Below are 18,807 nucleotides of genomic sequence, written 5' to 3'. Positions count from 1 at the left end.
GAAATAAAGTTGTGAAAAAAATCTATAGAAATAAAATTTTGACAACATTTTCTGTAGAAATAAAATTTTGACAAAATTTTCTATAGACTTTTAATTCGACGAAATTTTCTATAGAAATAAAATTTCGACAAAACTTCCTAAAAAAATCTCTATAAGAATAAAGTTTCGACAAAAATTTCTATAGAAATAAAATTTCGACGAAATTTTCTATATAGAAATAAAATATCGATGAAATTTTCTATTTACAATTTTGGCGATATTTCTATGGATATAAAATTTTGACAAAATGTTCTATAGAAATTAAATTTTGACGAAATATTCTCTTTAGAAATAAAATTTCGATGAAATTTTCTGTAGAAATAAAATTTTGATGAAATTTTCTATAGAAATAACATTTCTAGGAAATTTTCTATGGAATTAAAACTTCCATGAAATTTTCTATGGTATTAAAATTTCCACGAAATTTTCTATGGGATTAAAATTTCCAGGAAATTTTGTATGGAAATAAAATTTCCAGGAAATTTTCTATGGAATTAAAATTTCGAAGAATTTCTTTATCATAGCAAAAAGTTTGTTTTTTTACTTCCAAAATATCATTTCTTATAGGAAGACCTTTTATGTAGGTACCCTTTCTTATAGATTCTACTTAAAATATTCAAAATAGTTTATTCCAATTGTAACTACAAAGGTAATAATCATTAATTTTCGAACAACTTAAAAATTGTTTAACTTCACCGAATAAAATAATTAATTAGTTTTTGATAAATGAAATTTAAAATGTCGTTTACCACCACCAGGACTATCCCATATCTCTCATTGCGTAATTTGCCTTAACCATATAATTTCCGTAAAGTTATACATTTGATATTATCATGATTATTACAATTGTAAAAAACGCATTAGCAGCTTAGTAAACAACATAGTCGTCTGTGATAATTTCAGTTTTTTTTTTTATTTTTGCTAATTACTAATGTACACTAATGCGTATACGGAACGAAAAAAATAAAAAAATCAATTATTAACACTTATACGCACATTGGTATTTAATTTGATTTTTGTATATTGTTATTAAAGGACTGGACCAATGTAAATTTGTCTCCTAACTTTTGTATCACTGTAAATTTATTTTATTTCACTCATTAAATTTTAATTTAATAATCATTAATCATAAGCTTCTTAGAAAAAGATCATAAATTATAATCAAACATAATGAAATATAAAAATCATTGTAGAGTTTTTTTTTGTTTTTTCTATGAAAGCAAAAAAGTAGAACAATTAGAAAATCCATTAAATGAAGATGCCTTATTTTCATACAACAGCAGTGAGTTATTTCTATTCTTATCCTTATATTCTCGCCTGTCATTCGTTCTATTCTTTCAACCCACTGACGCTAATTTAAACAAAAGAAATAAGAGAAGAAAAACAGCACAAAAAATATAAACCATAAATGGAAACTGTTAAACATATTTTATAAATTCATAAAATTTCCTTACTATACAACTTGATTGTCTGTTAAACAAAAGTAGCTCTTGTCTTGTCGTATTTAATTAATTTTTTCATCTTTTCTTATTTTTTGTTCCATTCTTTTTGCTAGGATTGGTGGGATTCCAAGCTACCGGAAAGTGGTGTCCTTTGCTGCTTGAGTGTTATACCCAAAGTTTTGTTGGCTGGTGCTATAACCCTTATGGATGAGGCCTATTATAAACTGGCTGTATGGTTAAATGATAAAGGTGAGTTAATTATGTATGAGGCATAAGAAAAGAAATAAAATAATAATAAGTGCTATAAAATTAGTCAAATATGCTCGCCACTAAGAGAACATTGGTAAAGTCGGGCTAAGTCGATTATATGATCTCGTACACAACTCTTTTTAAATTTGAGAACTATTATACCCTGGAAAAAATATTTCCAATGATTTTGTGTCTTTAAAATTCGAATGCAAAATCAGCTTAGCATAGAAGACGCATTTCTCTGATATAAAGTATTTTTCCTTGTCCAAAAGTAAAAAAAACAAGTATATACGGCCGTAAGTTCGGCCAGGCCGAAGCTTATGTACCCTCCACCATGGATTGCGTAGAAACTTCTACTAAAGACTGACATCCACAATCGAATTAGTTGGGTTGCGGTAACACTTGCCGATGGCAAGGTATCTTAAAATTTCCTAACACCGTTTTCTAAATTACAAGGTAGTCCATACATAGTATATATTAAATTAAACAAGTAAGGAAAGTCTAAAGTCGGGCGGGGCCTACTATATTATACCCTGCACCACTTTGTAGATCTAAATTTTCGATACCATATCACATCCGTCAAATGTGTTGGGGGCTATAAATAAAGGTTTGTCCCAAATACATACATTTAAATATCACTCGATCTGGACAGAATTTGATAGACTTCTACAAAATCTATAGACTCAAAATTTAAGTCGGCTAATGCACTAGGGTGGAACACAATTTTAGTAAAAAAAATATGGGAAACATTTAAATCTGAAGCAATTTTAAGGAAACTTGGCAAAAGTTTATTTATGATTTATCGCTCGAGATATATGTATTAGAAGTTCAGGAAAATTAGAGTCATTTTTACAACTTTTCGACAAAGCAGTGGCGATTTTACAAGGAAAATGGTATTTTGACCATTTTTGTCGAAATCAGAAAAACATACATATGGGAGCTATATCTAAATCTGAACCGATTTCAACCAAATTTGGCACGCATAGCTAAAATGCCAATTCTACTTCCTGTGCAAAATTTCAACTAAATCGGAACAAAAAAATTGGCCTCTGTGGTCATATGAGTGTAAATCGGGCGAAAGCTATATATGGGAACTATATCTAAATCTGAACCGATTTCAACCAAATTTGGCACGCATAGCTACAATGCTAATTTTACTCTGTGTGCAAAATTTCAACCAAATTGGGCCAAAACTCTGGCTTCTGGGGCCATATAAGTCCATATCGGTCGAAAAATATATATGGAAGCTATATCTAAATCTGAACCGATTTTAATCAAATTTGGCACACATAACTATACTACCAATTGTACTCCTTATGCAAAATTTCAAGCTAATCGGGATAAAACTCTGGTTTCTGGGTCCATATAAGTCCATATCGGGCGAAATATATATATGGGAGATATATCTAAATCTGAACCGATTTCAACCAAATTTGGCACGCAGAGCTGCAATGCTAAATCTACTCCCTGTGCGAAATTTCAACTATATCGGGCGAAATATATATATGGGAGCTACATCTAAATCTGAACCGATTTCAATCAAAATTTGCACACTTGACTATACTGCTAATTGTACTCTTAGTGCAAAATTTCAACCAAATTCGGCCAAAAATCTGGCTTCTGGGGCCATATAAGTTAATATCGGGCGAAAGATATATATGGGAGCTATATCTAAATCTGAACCGATTTCAATAAAATTTTGCACACTTGACTATACGACTAAGTGTTATGTTTGTACAAAATTTCAAGCAAATCGGTATAAAACTCTGGCTGCTGGGTCCATATTAGTACATGTCGGGTGAAAGATATATATGGGAGCTATATCTAAATCTGAACCGATTTCTTCCAAAATCAATAGGGTTCTATTCTGACTCAAATAAGGAACACGTGCCAAATTTGAAGGCGATTGGACTTAAATTGCGACCTAGACTTTGATCACAAAAATGTGTTCACAGACAGACGGACGGACGGACGGACGGACGGACAGACGGACATGGTTATATCGACTCAGGGACCCACCCTGAGCATTATTGCCAAAGACACCATGTGTCTATCTCGTCTCCTTCTGGGTGTTACAAACATATGCACTAACTTATAATACCCTGTTCCACAGTGTGGCGCAGGGTATAAAAAGGCCGATTAAATACGTATATAACTAAGTTTAAAGTTTCTAAAGAAATAAAATTTTGACAAAATTTTCTATAGAAATAAAATTTTGACAAAATTTTCTATAGAAATAAAATTTTTACAAAATTTTCTATAGAAATAAATTTTTTACAAAATTTTCTATAGAAATAAAATTTTTAAAAAAATTTTCTATAGAAATAAAATTTTTACAAAATTTTCTAAAGAAATAAAATTTTGACAAAATTTTCTATAGAAATAACATTTTGACAATGTTTTCCATAAAAATAAAATTTTGGTAGATTATTTTTGGCTCGAGTGGCAACCATGAATATGAACCGGTATGGACCAATTTTTGTGTGATTGGGGATCGGCTATATATAACTATAGACCGATATGGACTAATTTTCGCATCGATATTAGCGGCCTTATACTAACACCACGTTGCAAATTTCAACCTGATCGGATGAATTTTGCCCCTCCAAGAGGCTCCGGAGGACAAATCTGGGAATTGATTTATATGGGGGCTATATATAATTATGGACTGATGTGGACCAATTTTTGCATGGTCATTAGAGAACATATACCAATACCATGTACCAAATTTCAGCCGGATCGGATGCAATTTGCATCTCTTAGAGGCTCCGCAAGCCAAATCGGGGGATCGGTTTATATGGGGGCTATATATAATTATGGACCGATATGGACCAATTTTTTCATGGTTATTAGAGACCATATACTAACACCATGTACCAAATTTTAGCCGGATCGGATGAAATTTGCTTCTCTTAGAGCAATCGCAAGCCAAATTTGGGGGTCCTTTTATATGCGGCTATACGTAAAAGTGGACCGATATGGCCCATTTGCAATACCATCCGACCTACATCAATAACAACTACTTGTGCCAAGTTTCAAGTCGATAGCTTGTTTCGTTCGGAAGTTAGCGTGATTTCAACATACGGACGGACGGACGGACATGCTCAGATCGACTCAGAATTTCACCACGACCCAGAATATATATACTTTATGGGATCTTAGAGCAATATTTCGATGTGTTACAAACGGAATGACAAAGTTAATATACCCCCATCCTATGGTGGAGGGTATAAAAACTTTCCAATGAATTCGCCTTGTCCTTAAAGTTAAGTGAGTCGACTTAAAACTGGGTATGAGTCTTAACACGAAAGAAAATTTCGTTTGACTAAGGTCAACTCGGCTTTAATAGTTTGTTATGCGCAGACGTAGGTCTTATTTTGTGTGCCCCTATCTTACTCGGGTACTTTTTCTATGGCACGGACTAACTCGCCGTAGGGTGGATTCTTGTAAGAAAGTTACACAGCGTCCCGCATTACACGAAATTTGTACCCGACTATATTCGTTGTATTTTATTTATGTTCCCATATAAAATTCCTATTCCAGCCTATTACACAAATATGCTCTGTATTAGGTGTTATTTTACAGGCCTTTATCTTACCCTCCCAACCTGAGCGGCTCTATGTTATAATTTTCATTTGCAGCTCCCAATTCTGTTTTGTTCTGTGAATTTACTTCATATTTTACCTGTCCGTCTGTACCTTCTGTCCGTCCGAAATTCAAAGTCATCCACTGTGTTGCTAACTTCAGGGCCCAGTGGACGGTTATCGACTGAAGTTATAAATTTGGGCAATGACCAAGAGTTAGGCTCAATTAGTCGACCTGTAGACTTTTCTAAAGTAACGACATCAAAAGGAGGTAATCCCTCACGAAAGAGATTCAAGGAACGAAGGTTAGGTTAGGTTAGGTTAGGTGACAGCCCGATGTATCAGGCTCACTTAGACTAAAGGGTGATACGGTAAAAATTTGGTCAAGGGAAAACGCGTGTAAATCGGTGAAATCGTTTATTTAAAAAATCAAATTAAATTTCTTTTTCAAATTCAATTAGTATAAAATTCAGGAAAAATATTCAGTTAGGCTTTCGCTTTTCCAAATCCGAATTGCTGGGCCTCACGCTTGACACCTGCCATCAGATTTTGTACAGCCACCTTGTCCACCTTCTTCGCCGCAGAAAGCCAGTTTGCCTTGAACTGCTGCTCGTCCTTAGCAGTTTTTTTGGTCTTCTTTAGGTTCCGCTTGACAATAGCCCAGTATTTCTCAATTGGGTGGAGCTCTGGCGTGTTGGGAGGGTTCTTGTCCTTGGGAACCACCTGCACGTTGTTGGCGGCGTACCACTCCATGGCCTTTTTACCGTAATGGCAAGATCCGGCCACAACAGTACGGAACAACCGTGTTTCTTCAGGAAAGGCAGCAGACGTTTATTCAAACACTCTTTCACGTAAATTTCTTGGTTGACAGTCCCGGAAGCTATGAAAATGCTGCTTTTCAAGCCACAGGTACAGATGGCTTGCCAAACCAGATATTTCTTTGCGAACTTTGACAGTTTCATGTGCTTGAAAATATCTGCTACCTTTCCCCTTCCTTTTGCCGTATAAAACTCCTGTCCCGGAAGCTGCTTGTAGTTGGCTTTTACGTAGGTTTCGTCGTCCATTACCACGCAGTCAAAATTCGTCAGCATCGTCGTGTACAGCCTCCGGGATCGCGCTTTGGCCGTTGTATTTTGTTTATCATCGCGATTTGGAGTCACTACCTTCTTGTAAGTCGATAGTCCGGCTCGTTTTTTGGCTCGATGCACGGTTGTAGACGACACAACCAGCTTATTTGCGGCATCTTGGAGAGAGAGGTTAGGGTTTCGCTTGAAACTACCGCCAACTCTCTTTGTCGTCTCAGCGGCTTCAGGTTTTCGATTTCCCCCCGATCCAGACTTCCTGGCTATCGACAAACGTTCCCCAAGCTCTTTAAATACATTTGTAACGGTTGATTTGGCAACTTTTAGCGATTTTGCCAGCTTTGCGTGCGAGTAGCTCGGATTTTCGCGATGCTCGAGCAAAATTTTGATACGCTTCTCTTCTTGCTTGGACGGCATTTTGACAACTGAAGAGTGAATTTCAAAATCCAAAAAATAGGAGCAACATTCTACACACACACACCTTCAAAATGAGGGGTGTTCAGGTTTTTTTAATGCAAAATTGAAAGAAATACGTCAAGTTTATATTGACCAAATTTTGACCGTATCACCCTTTATTCTGAGTGCTGGCCGATTCCATGTTAAGCTCAATGACAAGGGACCTCCTTTTTATAGCCGAGTCCGAACGGCGTTCCACATTGCAGTGAAACCACTTAGAGAAGCTTTGAAACCCTCAGAAATGTCACCAGCATTACTGAGGTGGGATAATCCACCGCTGAAAAACTTTTTGGTGTTCGGTCGAAGCAGGAATCGAACCCACGACCTTGTGTATGCAAGGCGGGCATGCTAACCATTGCACCACGGTGGCTCCGAAGAAATGCTTTGTTTATCCTAAAGAAATTGGGATCAGTCGACCAAAGCACGTTATCGGCTAAACAAAGCGATTCCTTAAAATGGGCTCAAGGAATTCTTGAAGCTGAAAAAAGGGAACCATCAACGGATGGCCTGTCATCCTCCAAAAAGAATCAAAGATCGTTTGCCTCATTTACTGAAGACAGCCTTGTGATGGCTATTATTAATAAAACAGCATTGGACGGTATGGTTCCAAAGCAAAAATACGGATCCTCCAGATAAATCTTCACCATTGTAAGGCTGCATGTGCTGCCTTAAAAGTTCTCCCGATGAAAAGGGGACATAGACATAGTTCTTATTCAAGAACCATATGTTTATAGAAACAAAATATGGGAATTAAGTACTCCGGGGTTCAAAATATTGCAGTATACTGTTAATGATGTAAATTGAGCCTGTATAATTGCTAAAAACGAGTTCAACTTGTTTCTGTTTCCTTCAATGTGCAATACTGACACTGCCGTTGCCAGTTTAGAATTAGCCAAATGCAAATATTGGTTGAGGAGTCATTGAAAGCAAAGACAAAACTCATTATGGGATGCGATGCAAATGCACATCATAGTATATGGGGAAGTGGTGACATTAATACAAGAGGAGAGTCACTCCTAGAGTTTATTTTGCGTACTAATTTGGTAGTTTGCAATAAGGGAGATGTCCCAACCTTTGTCACTAAAAACAGGCAAGAGGTTTTGGACGTCACCTTGGCCTCGCAAGAACTGAATGAAATGATATCTGATTGGCAGGTTTTAAGTGAACATAGCTTCTCAGATCATCGCTACATCAGTTTGAAATTGGTTGTTCATACATCCAAGACCATATTTTCGCCAAATGTTAGGAAGCTGATTGGAATAGGTATAGGGAATCGTTCAATATGATGATACCGGAAATACCAGGGACAAATATGAGCACTGTGCAAGATATCGAAAACGAAGTGGAGAGGATTACTAAGGCCTTCAACATTTCACTGAAAGCTGCGTGCCCTAGAGTGAAGCCAATGGGGAAAAATCGACCACCATGGTCGTCTACGGAGTTAAGTAATATGAGGAAATCCTGCAGGAAGCTCTTTAACAAAGCAAAGAACACCAATGTAACTTCCGAGCGAAACAAGCTATTGTTCGGAAACTTCGCACAAGTAGTTGTTATTGATGTAGGTCGGATGGTATTGCAAATGGGCCATTTCGGTACGTATAGTCACCATATAAACCGATCCCCAGATTTGCTTCTCTTAGAGGCTTGCGGAGCCTCTAAGCGTACATGGTACATGGTGTTAGTATATGGTCTCTAACAACCGTGCAAAAATTGATCCACATCGGTCCATAATTATATATAGGCCCCATATAAACCGATCCCCACATTTGGCTTGCGGAGCCTCTAAGAGAAGCAAACTTCATCCGATCCGGCTGAAATTTGGTACATGGTGTTAGTATATGGTCTCTAACAATCATGCAAAAATGTGTCCACATCGGTCCATAATTATATAGACCGATTCGGTTGAAATTTGGTACGTGGTGTAAGTATATGGCCGGTAACACCTATGCCAAAATTGGTCCATATTGGTATAGTTATATATAGTCGATCCCCAATCACACAAAAATTGGTCTATATCGGCTCATAATCATGGTTGCCGCTACAGCCAAAAATAATCTACCAAAATTTTATTACTATAGAAAATTTTGTCAAAATTTTATTTCTATAGGAAATTTTATCAACAATTTACTTCTATAGAAAATTTTGTCAAAATTTTATTTCTATAGAAAATTTTGTCAAAATTTTTTTTCTATAGAAAATTTTGTCAAAATTTTTTTTCTATAGAAAATTTTGTCAAACTGAATTATATAACTATTTAATCGGCCTTTTTATACCCTGCGCACACTGTGGAACAGGGTATTATAAGTTAGTGCATATATCTGTAACACCCAGAAGGAGATAGACACATGGTGTTGATGGCAATAATGCTCAGGGTGGAACCCTGAGTCGATATAACCATGTCCGTCTGTCTGTCTGTCCGTCCGTCTATCTGTGAACACATTTTTGTGATCAAAGTCTAGGTCGCAATTTAACTCCGATCGCCTTCATATTTGGCACATGTTCCTAATTTGGGTCAGAATAGAAATCTATTGATTTTGGAAGAAATCGGTTCAGATTTAGATATAGCTCCCATATATATCTTTCGCCCGATATGCACTAATATGGACCCAGCAGCCAGAGTTTTATACCGATTTGCTTGAAATTTTGTACAAACATAACACATAGTCATATAGTCAAGTGTGCAAAATTTGATTGAAATCGGTTCAGATTTAGATATAGCTCCATATATATCTTTCGCCCGATATGGATTTATATGGCCCAGAAGCCAGATTTTTAGCCGAATTTGGTTGAAATTTTGCATTAGGAGTACAATTAGTAGTATAGTCAAGTGTGCAAAATTTGATTGAAATCGGTTCAGATTTAGATATAGCTCCCATATATATCTTTCGCCCGATATGGGCTAATATGGTCCTAGAAGCCAGAGTTTTATACCGATTTGTTTGAAATTTTGTACAAACATAATACTTAGTCGTATAGTCAAGTGTGCAAAATTTGATTGAAATCGGTTCAGATTTATTTTAGCTCCCATATATATCTTTCGCCCGATATGGAGTAATATGGTCCTAAAAGCCAGAGTTTTGGCCCAATTTGGTTGAAATTTTGCACAGGGAGTAGATTTAGCATTGTAGCTATGCGTGCCAAATTTGATTGAAATCGGTTCAGATTTATTTTAGCTCCCATATATATCGATCGCCCGATTTACACTCATATGACCACAGAGGCCAATTTTTAACTCCGATTTAGTTGAAATTTTGCACAGGGAGTAGAATTAGCATTGTAGCTATGCGTGCCAAATTTGGTTGAAATCGGTTCAGATTTAGATATAGCTCCCATATATAGCTTTCACCCGATTTACACTCATAGGACCACAGTGGCCAATCTTTTACTCCGATTTAATTGAAATTTTGCACAGGGAGTCGAATTAGCATTATAGCTATGCGTGCCAAATTTGGTTGAAATCGGTTCCGATTTAGCTCCAATATATATGTTTTTCTGATTTCGATAAAAATTGTCAAAATACCAACATTTTCCTTGTAAAATCGCCACTGCTTAGTCGAAAAGTTGTAAAAATGACTCTAATTTTCCTAAACTTCTAATACATATATATATCGAGCGATAAATCATAAATAAGTTTCCTTAAAATTGCTTCAGATTTAAATGTTTCCCATATTCACACTGTGGCGCATTATTTTACTAACATTGTGTTCCACCCTAGTGCATTAGGCGACTTTAATTTTGAGTCTATAGATTTTGTAGAAGTCTATCAAATTCTGTCCAGATCGAGTGATATTTAAATGTGTGTATTTGGGACAAACCTTTATATATAGCACCCAACACATTTGACGGATGTGATATGATGTGATCGAAAATTTAGATCTACAAAGTGGTGCAGGGTATACTATAGTTGGCCCCGTCCGACTTTAGGCTTTCCTTACTTGTTATACCCTCCACCATAGGATGGGGGTATATTAACTTTGTCATTCCGTTTGTAACACATCGAAATATTGCTCTAAGACCTCATAAAGTATATATATTCTGGGTCGTGGTGAAATCCTGAGTCGATCTAAGCATGTCCGTCCGTCCGTCCGTCTGTCCGTCTGTCCGGCTGTCCGTCCGTCTGTGGAAATCACGCTAACTTCCGAACGAAACTAGCTATCGACTTGAAACTTGGCACAAGTAGTTGTTATTGTTGTAGGTCGGATGGTATTGAAAATGGGCCATATCGGCCCACGTTTACGTATAGCCCCCATATAAACCGATTCCCAAATTTGGCTTGCGGAGCCTTCCGGAGCAGCAAAATTCATCCGATCCGGTTGAAATTTGGTATGTGGTGTTGGTATATGGTCTCTAACAACCATACAAAAATTGGTCCACATCGGTCCATAATTATATATAGCCCCCATATAAACCGATCCCCAGATTTGGCTTGCGGAGCCTATAAGAGAAGCAAATTTCATCCGATCCGGCTGAAATTTGGTACATGATATTGGTATATGGTCTCTAACAACCAGGCAAAAATTGGTCCACATCGGTTCATAATTATATATAGCCCCCATATAAACCGATCCCCAGATTTGGCTTGCGATTGCTCTAAGAGAAGAAAATTACATCCGATCCGGCTGAAATTTGGTACATGATGTTGGTATATGGTATCTAACAACCATGCAAAAATTGGTCCACATCGGTCCATAATTATATATATAGCCCCATATAAACCGATCCCCAGATTTGGCTTGCGAAGCCTCAAAGATAAGCGTATTTCATCCGATCCGGCTGCAATTTGGTACATGGTGTTTGTATATGGTCTCTAACTGTCATGCAAAAATTGGTCCACATCGGTCCATAATTATATATAGCCCCCATATAAACCGATCCCCTGATTTGGCTTGCGGAGCCTAAAAGAGAAGCATATTTCATCCGATCCGGCTGAAATTTGGTACATGATGTTTGTATATGGTCTCTAACAATCATGCAAAAATTGGTCCAGATCGGTCCATAATTATATATAGCCCCCATATAACCGATCCCCAGATTTGGCTTGCGATTGCTCTAAGAGAAGAAAATTTCATCCGATCCGGCTGAAATTTGGTACATGATGTTGGTATATGGTATCTAACAACCATGCATCGGTCCATAATTATATATAGCCCCATATAAACCGATCCCCAGATTTGGCTTGCGAAGCCTCAAAGATAAGCGTATTTCATCCGATCCGGCTGCAATTTGGTACATGGTGTTTGTATATGGTCTCTAACTGTCATGCAAAAATTGGTCCACATCGGTCCATAATTATATATAGCCCCCATATAAACCGATCCCCTGATTTGGCTTGCGGAGCCTAAAAGAGAAGCATATTTTATCCGATCCGCCTGAAATTTGGTACATGATATTGGTATATGGTCTCTAACAACCATGCAAAAATTGGTCCATATCGGTCCTTAATTATATATAGCCCCCATATAAACCGATTCCCAGATTTGGCTTGTGGAGCCTCAAAGAGAAGCAAATTTCATCCGATCCGGCTGAAATTTGGTACATGATGTTGGTATATGGTCTCTAACAACCATGCAAAAATTGGTCCACATCGGTCCATAATTATATATAGACCCCATATAAAACGTTCTCCAGATTTGACCTCCGGAGCCTCTGGGAGGAGCAAAATTCATCCGATCCAGTTCAAATTAGGAACGTGGTGTTAGTATATGGTCGCTAACAACCATACCAAAATTGGTCCAATCACACAAAAATTGGTCCATATCGGTTCATAATCATGGTTGCCACTAGAGCCAAAAATAATCTACCAAAATTTTATTTATATAGAAAATTTTGTCAAAATTTTATTTCTATAGAAAATTTTGTCAAAATTTTATTTCTAGAGAAAATTTTGTTAAAGTTTTATTCGGTTCATAATAAAATGTTCATCATTGTCAAAATTTTATTTCTATAGAAAATTTTGTTCAAATTTTATTCGGTTCATAATCATGATTGCCACTCGAGCCACAAATAATCTACCAAGATTTTATTTCTATAGAAAATTTTGTCAAAAGTTTATTTCTATAGAAAATTTTATTTCTGTAGAAAATTTTGTTAAAATGTTATTTCTGTAGAAAATTTTGTCAAAATTTTTATTTCTATAGAAAATTTTGTGAAAATTTTATTTCTGTAGAAAATTTTGTTAAAATTTTATGTCTACCTTTTCAAACAGAATTATATACGTATTGGATCGATCTTTTTTGATTTAATATATACCACGTATGGATTTACATACAATTTAGAAGATGGTGTTAGGAGGTTTTAAGATACCTTGCCATCGGCAAGCGTTACCGCAACTTAGGTCACTCGATTGTGGATGGCAGTGTTTAGAAGAAGTTTCTAAGCAATCCATGATGGAGGGTACATAAGCTTCGGCCTGGCCGAACTTACGGCCTTATATACTTGTTTTTTTTTTTAATTTTATTTCTATCGAAAATTTTGTCAAACTGAATTATATAAGTATTTAATCGGCCTTTTTATACCCTGCGCCACACTGTGGAACAGGGTATTATAAGTTAGCGCATATGTTTGTAACACCCAGAAGGAGACGAGATAGACACATGGTGTCTTTGGCAATAATGCTCAGAGTGGGTCCCTGAGTCGATATAACCATGTCCGTCCGTCTGTCTGTGAACACATTTTTGTGATCAAAGTCTAGGTCGCAATTTAAGTCCGATCGCCTTCATATTTGGCACATGTTCCTAATTTGGGTCAGAATAGAAACCTATTGATTTTGGAAGAAATCGGTTCAGATTTAGATATAGCTCCCATATATATCTTTCGCCCGATATGCACTAATATGGACCCAGCAGCTAGAGTTTTATACCGATTTGCTTGAAATTTTGTACAAACATAACACATAGTCATATAGTCAAGTGTGCAAAATTTGATTGAAATCGGTTCAGATTTAGATATAGCTCCATATATATCTTTCGCCCGATATGGGCTAATATGGTCCTAGAAGCCAGAGTTTTATACCGATTTGCTTGAAATTTTGTACAAACATAACACTTAGCCCCATTTTCGTGAAGCTCCGTTAGTGCTACGTTAGCTAACGAACTTTTAAACCGTGGTATCTACATATCTGTCATCTTGCGTATATATTCCATATGCCAGTTAGAAACTTAACTGCTGAAAATTTTTCAGTTAAAGTTAACCGGAGAAAAGATATTTCCATTTTTCTTTCTGTTAACTGGCAGTTAAAGCCTAACGGAGCTACATGAAAATTGCCGTTAGTCGTATAATCAAGTGTGCAAAATTTGATTGAAATAGCTCCCATATATATCTTTATCCCGATATGGACTAATATGGTCCTAAAAGCCAGAGTTTTGGCCCAATTTGGTTGAAATTTTGCACAGAGAGTAGATTTAGCATTGTAGCTATGCGTGCCAAATTTGATTGAAATCGGTTCAGATTTATTTTAGCTCCCATATATATCGATCGCCCGATTTACACTCATATGACCACAGAGGCCAATTTTTAACTCCGATTTAGTTGAAATTTTGCACAGGGAGTAGAATTAGCATTGTAGCTATGCGTGCCAAATTTGGTTGAAATCGGTTCAGATTTAGATATAGCTCCCATATATAGCTTTCACCCGATTTACACTCATAGGACCACAGTGGCCAATCTTTTACTCCGATTTAATTGAAATTTTGCACAGGGAGTCGAATTAGCATTATAGCTATGCGTGCCAAATTTGGTTGAAATCGGTTCAGATTTAGTTACAGCTCCCATATATATGTTTTTCTGATTTCGATAAAAATGGTCAAAATACCAACATTTTCCTTGTAAAATCGCCACTGCTTAGTCGAAAAGTTGTAAAAATGACTCTAATTTTCCTAAACTTCTAATACATATATATATATCGAGCGATAAATCAAAAAATAAACTTTTGCGAAGTTTCCTTAAAATTGCTTCAGATTTAAATGTTTCCCATATTCACACTGTGGCGCATTATTTTACTAACATTGTGTTCCACCCTAGTGCATTAGGCGACTTTAATTTTGAGTCTATAGATTTTGTAGAAGTCTATCAAATTCTGTCCAGATCGAGTGATATTTAAATGTGTGTATTTGGGACAAACCTTTATATATAGCACCCAACACATTTGACGGATGTGATATGATGTGATCGAAAATTTAGATCTACAAAGTGGTGCAGGGTATACTATAGTCGGCCCCGTCCGACTTTAGGCTTTCCTTACTTGTTTTTATTTTATTTTATTTTATTTTATTTATTTTTTTGTTTTTTACTACCGCAACAAGTTTTGAAAAATTCTTTAAAATCAATAAAATCGTCTTTAAGTTTATTGGCTTTTTGTATCTTCACTACAAAGCAAAAAAGCGCTCTAAAATAGGATATGATTTTAAATACTTTATTTTAAAGTTTTTTTGCTTGAAACATAGCATAATTTCTATTTGATGTGGTGCCTAAATTTGAAAACATAAACTGCCGTTAATACGTTTTTAAGGGATTTTGATAGAACACGAAGAAAAAAAAGCTGGAGAATCTAATAAATTAAAAATTGTTTCCTAGAATCAAGAACGCAAAACTCAAATTTAAAAGAGAATTGTGTCTTACGGCAATTTTCATGTATCTCCGTTAGACTTTAACTCCCAGTTAACAGAAAGTAAAATCGAAATATCTTCTCTCCGGTTAACTGAAAAATTTTTAGCAGTTAAGTTCCCAACTGGCATATGGAATATATAGACATGATGACAGACATGTCCATAGTACGGTTTAAAAGTTCGTTAGCTAACGTAGCACTAACGGAGCTTCCTGAAAATGGGGGTTAAAGGTATCCTTACTTCAATTCTCCGGTTCTTTGGCTCAGAATCAATACCAAAATCATGATTTTTTCTGTGTATCTGGTCAGGTACTCAACTCCCAATATTCCCGGATGCTTCAGTATTAGTAATGCAATTCCGTCGGGGCCCAGCGCTCGGATGGTTTCGCGCTGTTGATGACATTGGTAACTTCGGCTGTGGTATGTCATCAGCTCGGAGACCACGTATGCGACGAGCTGCTCTCCTTTCCGCTCTATCTCTCTCGGGATGCTCGACAAACTGTCGGTTGAAGTATCTAGTGGATCAGTCACAGTCACGTCACCAAAGGTGACTGAAATCCCATCATCTCTCGTAGCGGGGTTCGAGAGGACTCTCACTATTGACCACAATTTACCTGTTCCTGTGCCTAGGTTAGTTACATTGCTTCAGGTGCTCTAACCATGTGTTCCGCTTGTGCTCGTCGACTATCTTACTAATCTCTAGATTCAGTTCCCTGATTCAGCAGGGTCAGCAGGTTTAGTGCGACGGTGTTCATCACGCTCGTCTGCAAGTCCCGCCGCTTCAGCTGGGAAGTCGGGCCTTACTTGGGCAATTCGACCAGCGGGTATGAAGCGAGCGGCTGTTGCGTTGATGATGTCCCGGAACACCCTCTAGGCAACATGAACATGGTAGGGGGACGGGAGCTCACTGAAGCGGCGATCTGTATATTCTCTGAAGCCTTCCCAGTTGGTTTCCTTTTGGCTTATAAACGACCGGCGTTCAGAGGTTGTGAAATCGGAGGGTCGGTTAATGGTGAGAATTATGGGGAGGTGGTCTGATCCCAATGAAATGACAGGTTGCCAGGAAACGTCATTTATCAGACCAGGCGATGCTAAAGATAAATCTGGCGAACTGCTGCAATCACCCATAATCCTCGTGGGGGCCTCTTCGTTCACCATGCACCGTGGAGTCATCTATCTGATCTGCCAAAGCTATGCTTCTCTGGTCATTACCCAGGATAGAATGCCAAAGTTCATGGCGGACATTAAAGTCTTCCAGAACCAATCGGTTATGCCCGCATAACAGCCACTCAATATTTGGGCTATAATCTGGAGCACAGCTATCAACAGGTGGTATATACACATTGTATAGCTCTACCTCGGCAGCTCCAGACACAACAGCCACTCAATGTTTGAGCTATAATCTGGAGCACAGCTACCAACAGGCGTTATATACACATTGTATAGCTCTATCTCGACAGCCCCAGACTTGACTGCTACCCCCATACATTCCATGTAGGGGTCACTAGTGCCTGGCACAAGCGGGATAGGCCTATACTACACGGAACGGTGTAATATGAAAGCCAGGCCACTACCTCCACTGTTAGTGCGATCCTTACGCAGCACATTGTATCCATCACAATGGCTCAAGCTACAGGTCTCATTTAGCTTCTTCTCTTGGATCGCCGCGACCCTGATCCTCTTCCGATTCATAAAATCTTCTATCTCGCTAATCTTACCACTGAGCCCGTTGCAATTAAATTGCAAAAATGATGCACTTTCCAGAACTGGTACAACAATATTGGGTGTCAGATGCTGCGGATGAGAATATTGTTGTGCGGCAGATGTCGGGATGGTCGCATAGTCTGCTGACTCGCTGCTGCTATCAATGGCACAGCATCCTGCCACGTATGACTATACTCCCGTAGCGATGTTATGCCGGAACAGGTCCGGAAGTGCACCCATTCAAAGGACCGGTTACACCTCACCGAAACCGAACGATGGTGAATTTGGTTTCGGCAGACCGAAAAGTACCATGGTCCGGGATTTTCCTCTATCCCGACTCGGACCAAAAGCAAACGGCGAAGGCTCCACGGGATGCACCTCCTCCAACACAAAAAGACGGACGAAACAACACGTATACTGATGTGGCAGACGCTGGCCGATGAGTTGGAGCCATCGGGTCAATCCGGTGCAAAGAACCCGCCGTCGTGGGATTGAAAAAAATTGAAAATGATTGAGAGATGATTTTTATTGGTGTCCATTTAAAAATTAAAATAATATGCTAACATATCTATACGATTTTAGGAATGGTTATTATTTGTAAAATTTCCTTTATCTCCGCCAACAGAAAATTATCGCCTGCAATCAAAATATGAAAATCATCTAATAGCCAAGGTGGCTTTATTCCAGTTTGTCAACTCTTTTCTATCGCTATTTTATATAGCCTTCTATCTAAGAGACGAAGAGAAATTAAAAGAGGTAAGTATTCAGCAATAAGATACGTATACACAGTTTTTTTGTTTTTTTTTTTCAATTAATAAATTATTTGATAAAATTAACCTTTTCAATGATTGAACATTTTTAAATTTTTAATTAAAATATTAATTAATATAATTAATTTTTATTTTTTGTCAAACTCGGAAGACTAAGCCAGTTGAAAAATTAAAAATTAATTACTGCAATTAATTTTTGTTATTCGTTTTTGTTATAATTAAAAAATTAGTTAAATTAAATTAAATGTTTATTTTAACATTTTTTTTTAAACACAACTAAAATTTTAATTGGAAAAAATTATTTTTAAATTAAAAAATTAAAAAAAAAATAAAAAAAAATTAAAATTATTAAATTAAAATCTAATAGTCAATACATTTTATCTTCCATGTCCCAATAATAGCAACTGGCTGGTCTCTTGATTTCCCGACAAATTATTGGAAATTTACGTGAATCTGCTATACCCTATGTAGCGGAACAAGTACGCTTGGCCAAATTAAGTTTCAATATGTGGGGTGCTTTAAGTCCCACACAAGATAATAATCGATCTTTTGCTGATACTGTAATTGCTGCCACAGCAGCAGCTGCAGCTTCCAATCCTTCTTCAGAATCGCAACGGACTAAACAAACCAGTGGAACTTCAACCCCGCAACCGGGAACTCCATCAAAACAATTACCCAAGAAATCATCTTCGGATACGGGATGCTCAACACCTACGACAACAGCAAGTGGTACACGACGTAATATTGGTCAGGCAGAAATTGAAAGTTCTCTTTACAAGGTAAGTGTTGGAGGATGGAAATTATTTTTTGTATTAGAAATAACATTTTCTATAGAAATAAAATTTTGAAAAAAATTTCTATACAAAAAAATTTTTGACA

At 37.0% G+C, this 18,807-nt stretch overlaps 1 protein-coding gene across 1 annotated transcript in view; it reads left to right on the top strand.

Annotated features, from left to right (window-relative positions):
* Positions 1–18,807, top strand: part of wwk (anoctamin 8 white walker) — a 217,643-nt gene that overhangs the window by 156,774 nt on the left and 42,062 nt on the right. The window contains exons 7-9 of the mRNA XM_075293868.1: positions 1,595–1,730; positions 17,784–17,914; positions 18,330–18,707. Coding sequence (XP_075149983.1) covers positions 1,595–1,730; positions 17,784–17,914; positions 18,330–18,707 — 645 coding nt within the window. The remainder of the gene's footprint in view (positions 1–1,594; positions 1,731–17,783; positions 17,915–18,329; positions 18,708–18,807) is intronic.

Source organism: Haematobia irritans, chromosome 2, assembly GCF_050003625.1.
Source record: "Haematobia irritans isolate KBUSLIRL chromosome 2, ASM5000362v1, whole genome shotgun sequence".
NCBI classification, from domain to species: domain Eukaryota; kingdom Metazoa; phylum Arthropoda; class Insecta; order Diptera; family Muscidae; genus Haematobia; species Haematobia irritans.
The sequence above is the reverse complement of the archived record's forward strand: the minus strand, read 5'-3'. Positions and strand labels throughout refer to the sequence as shown.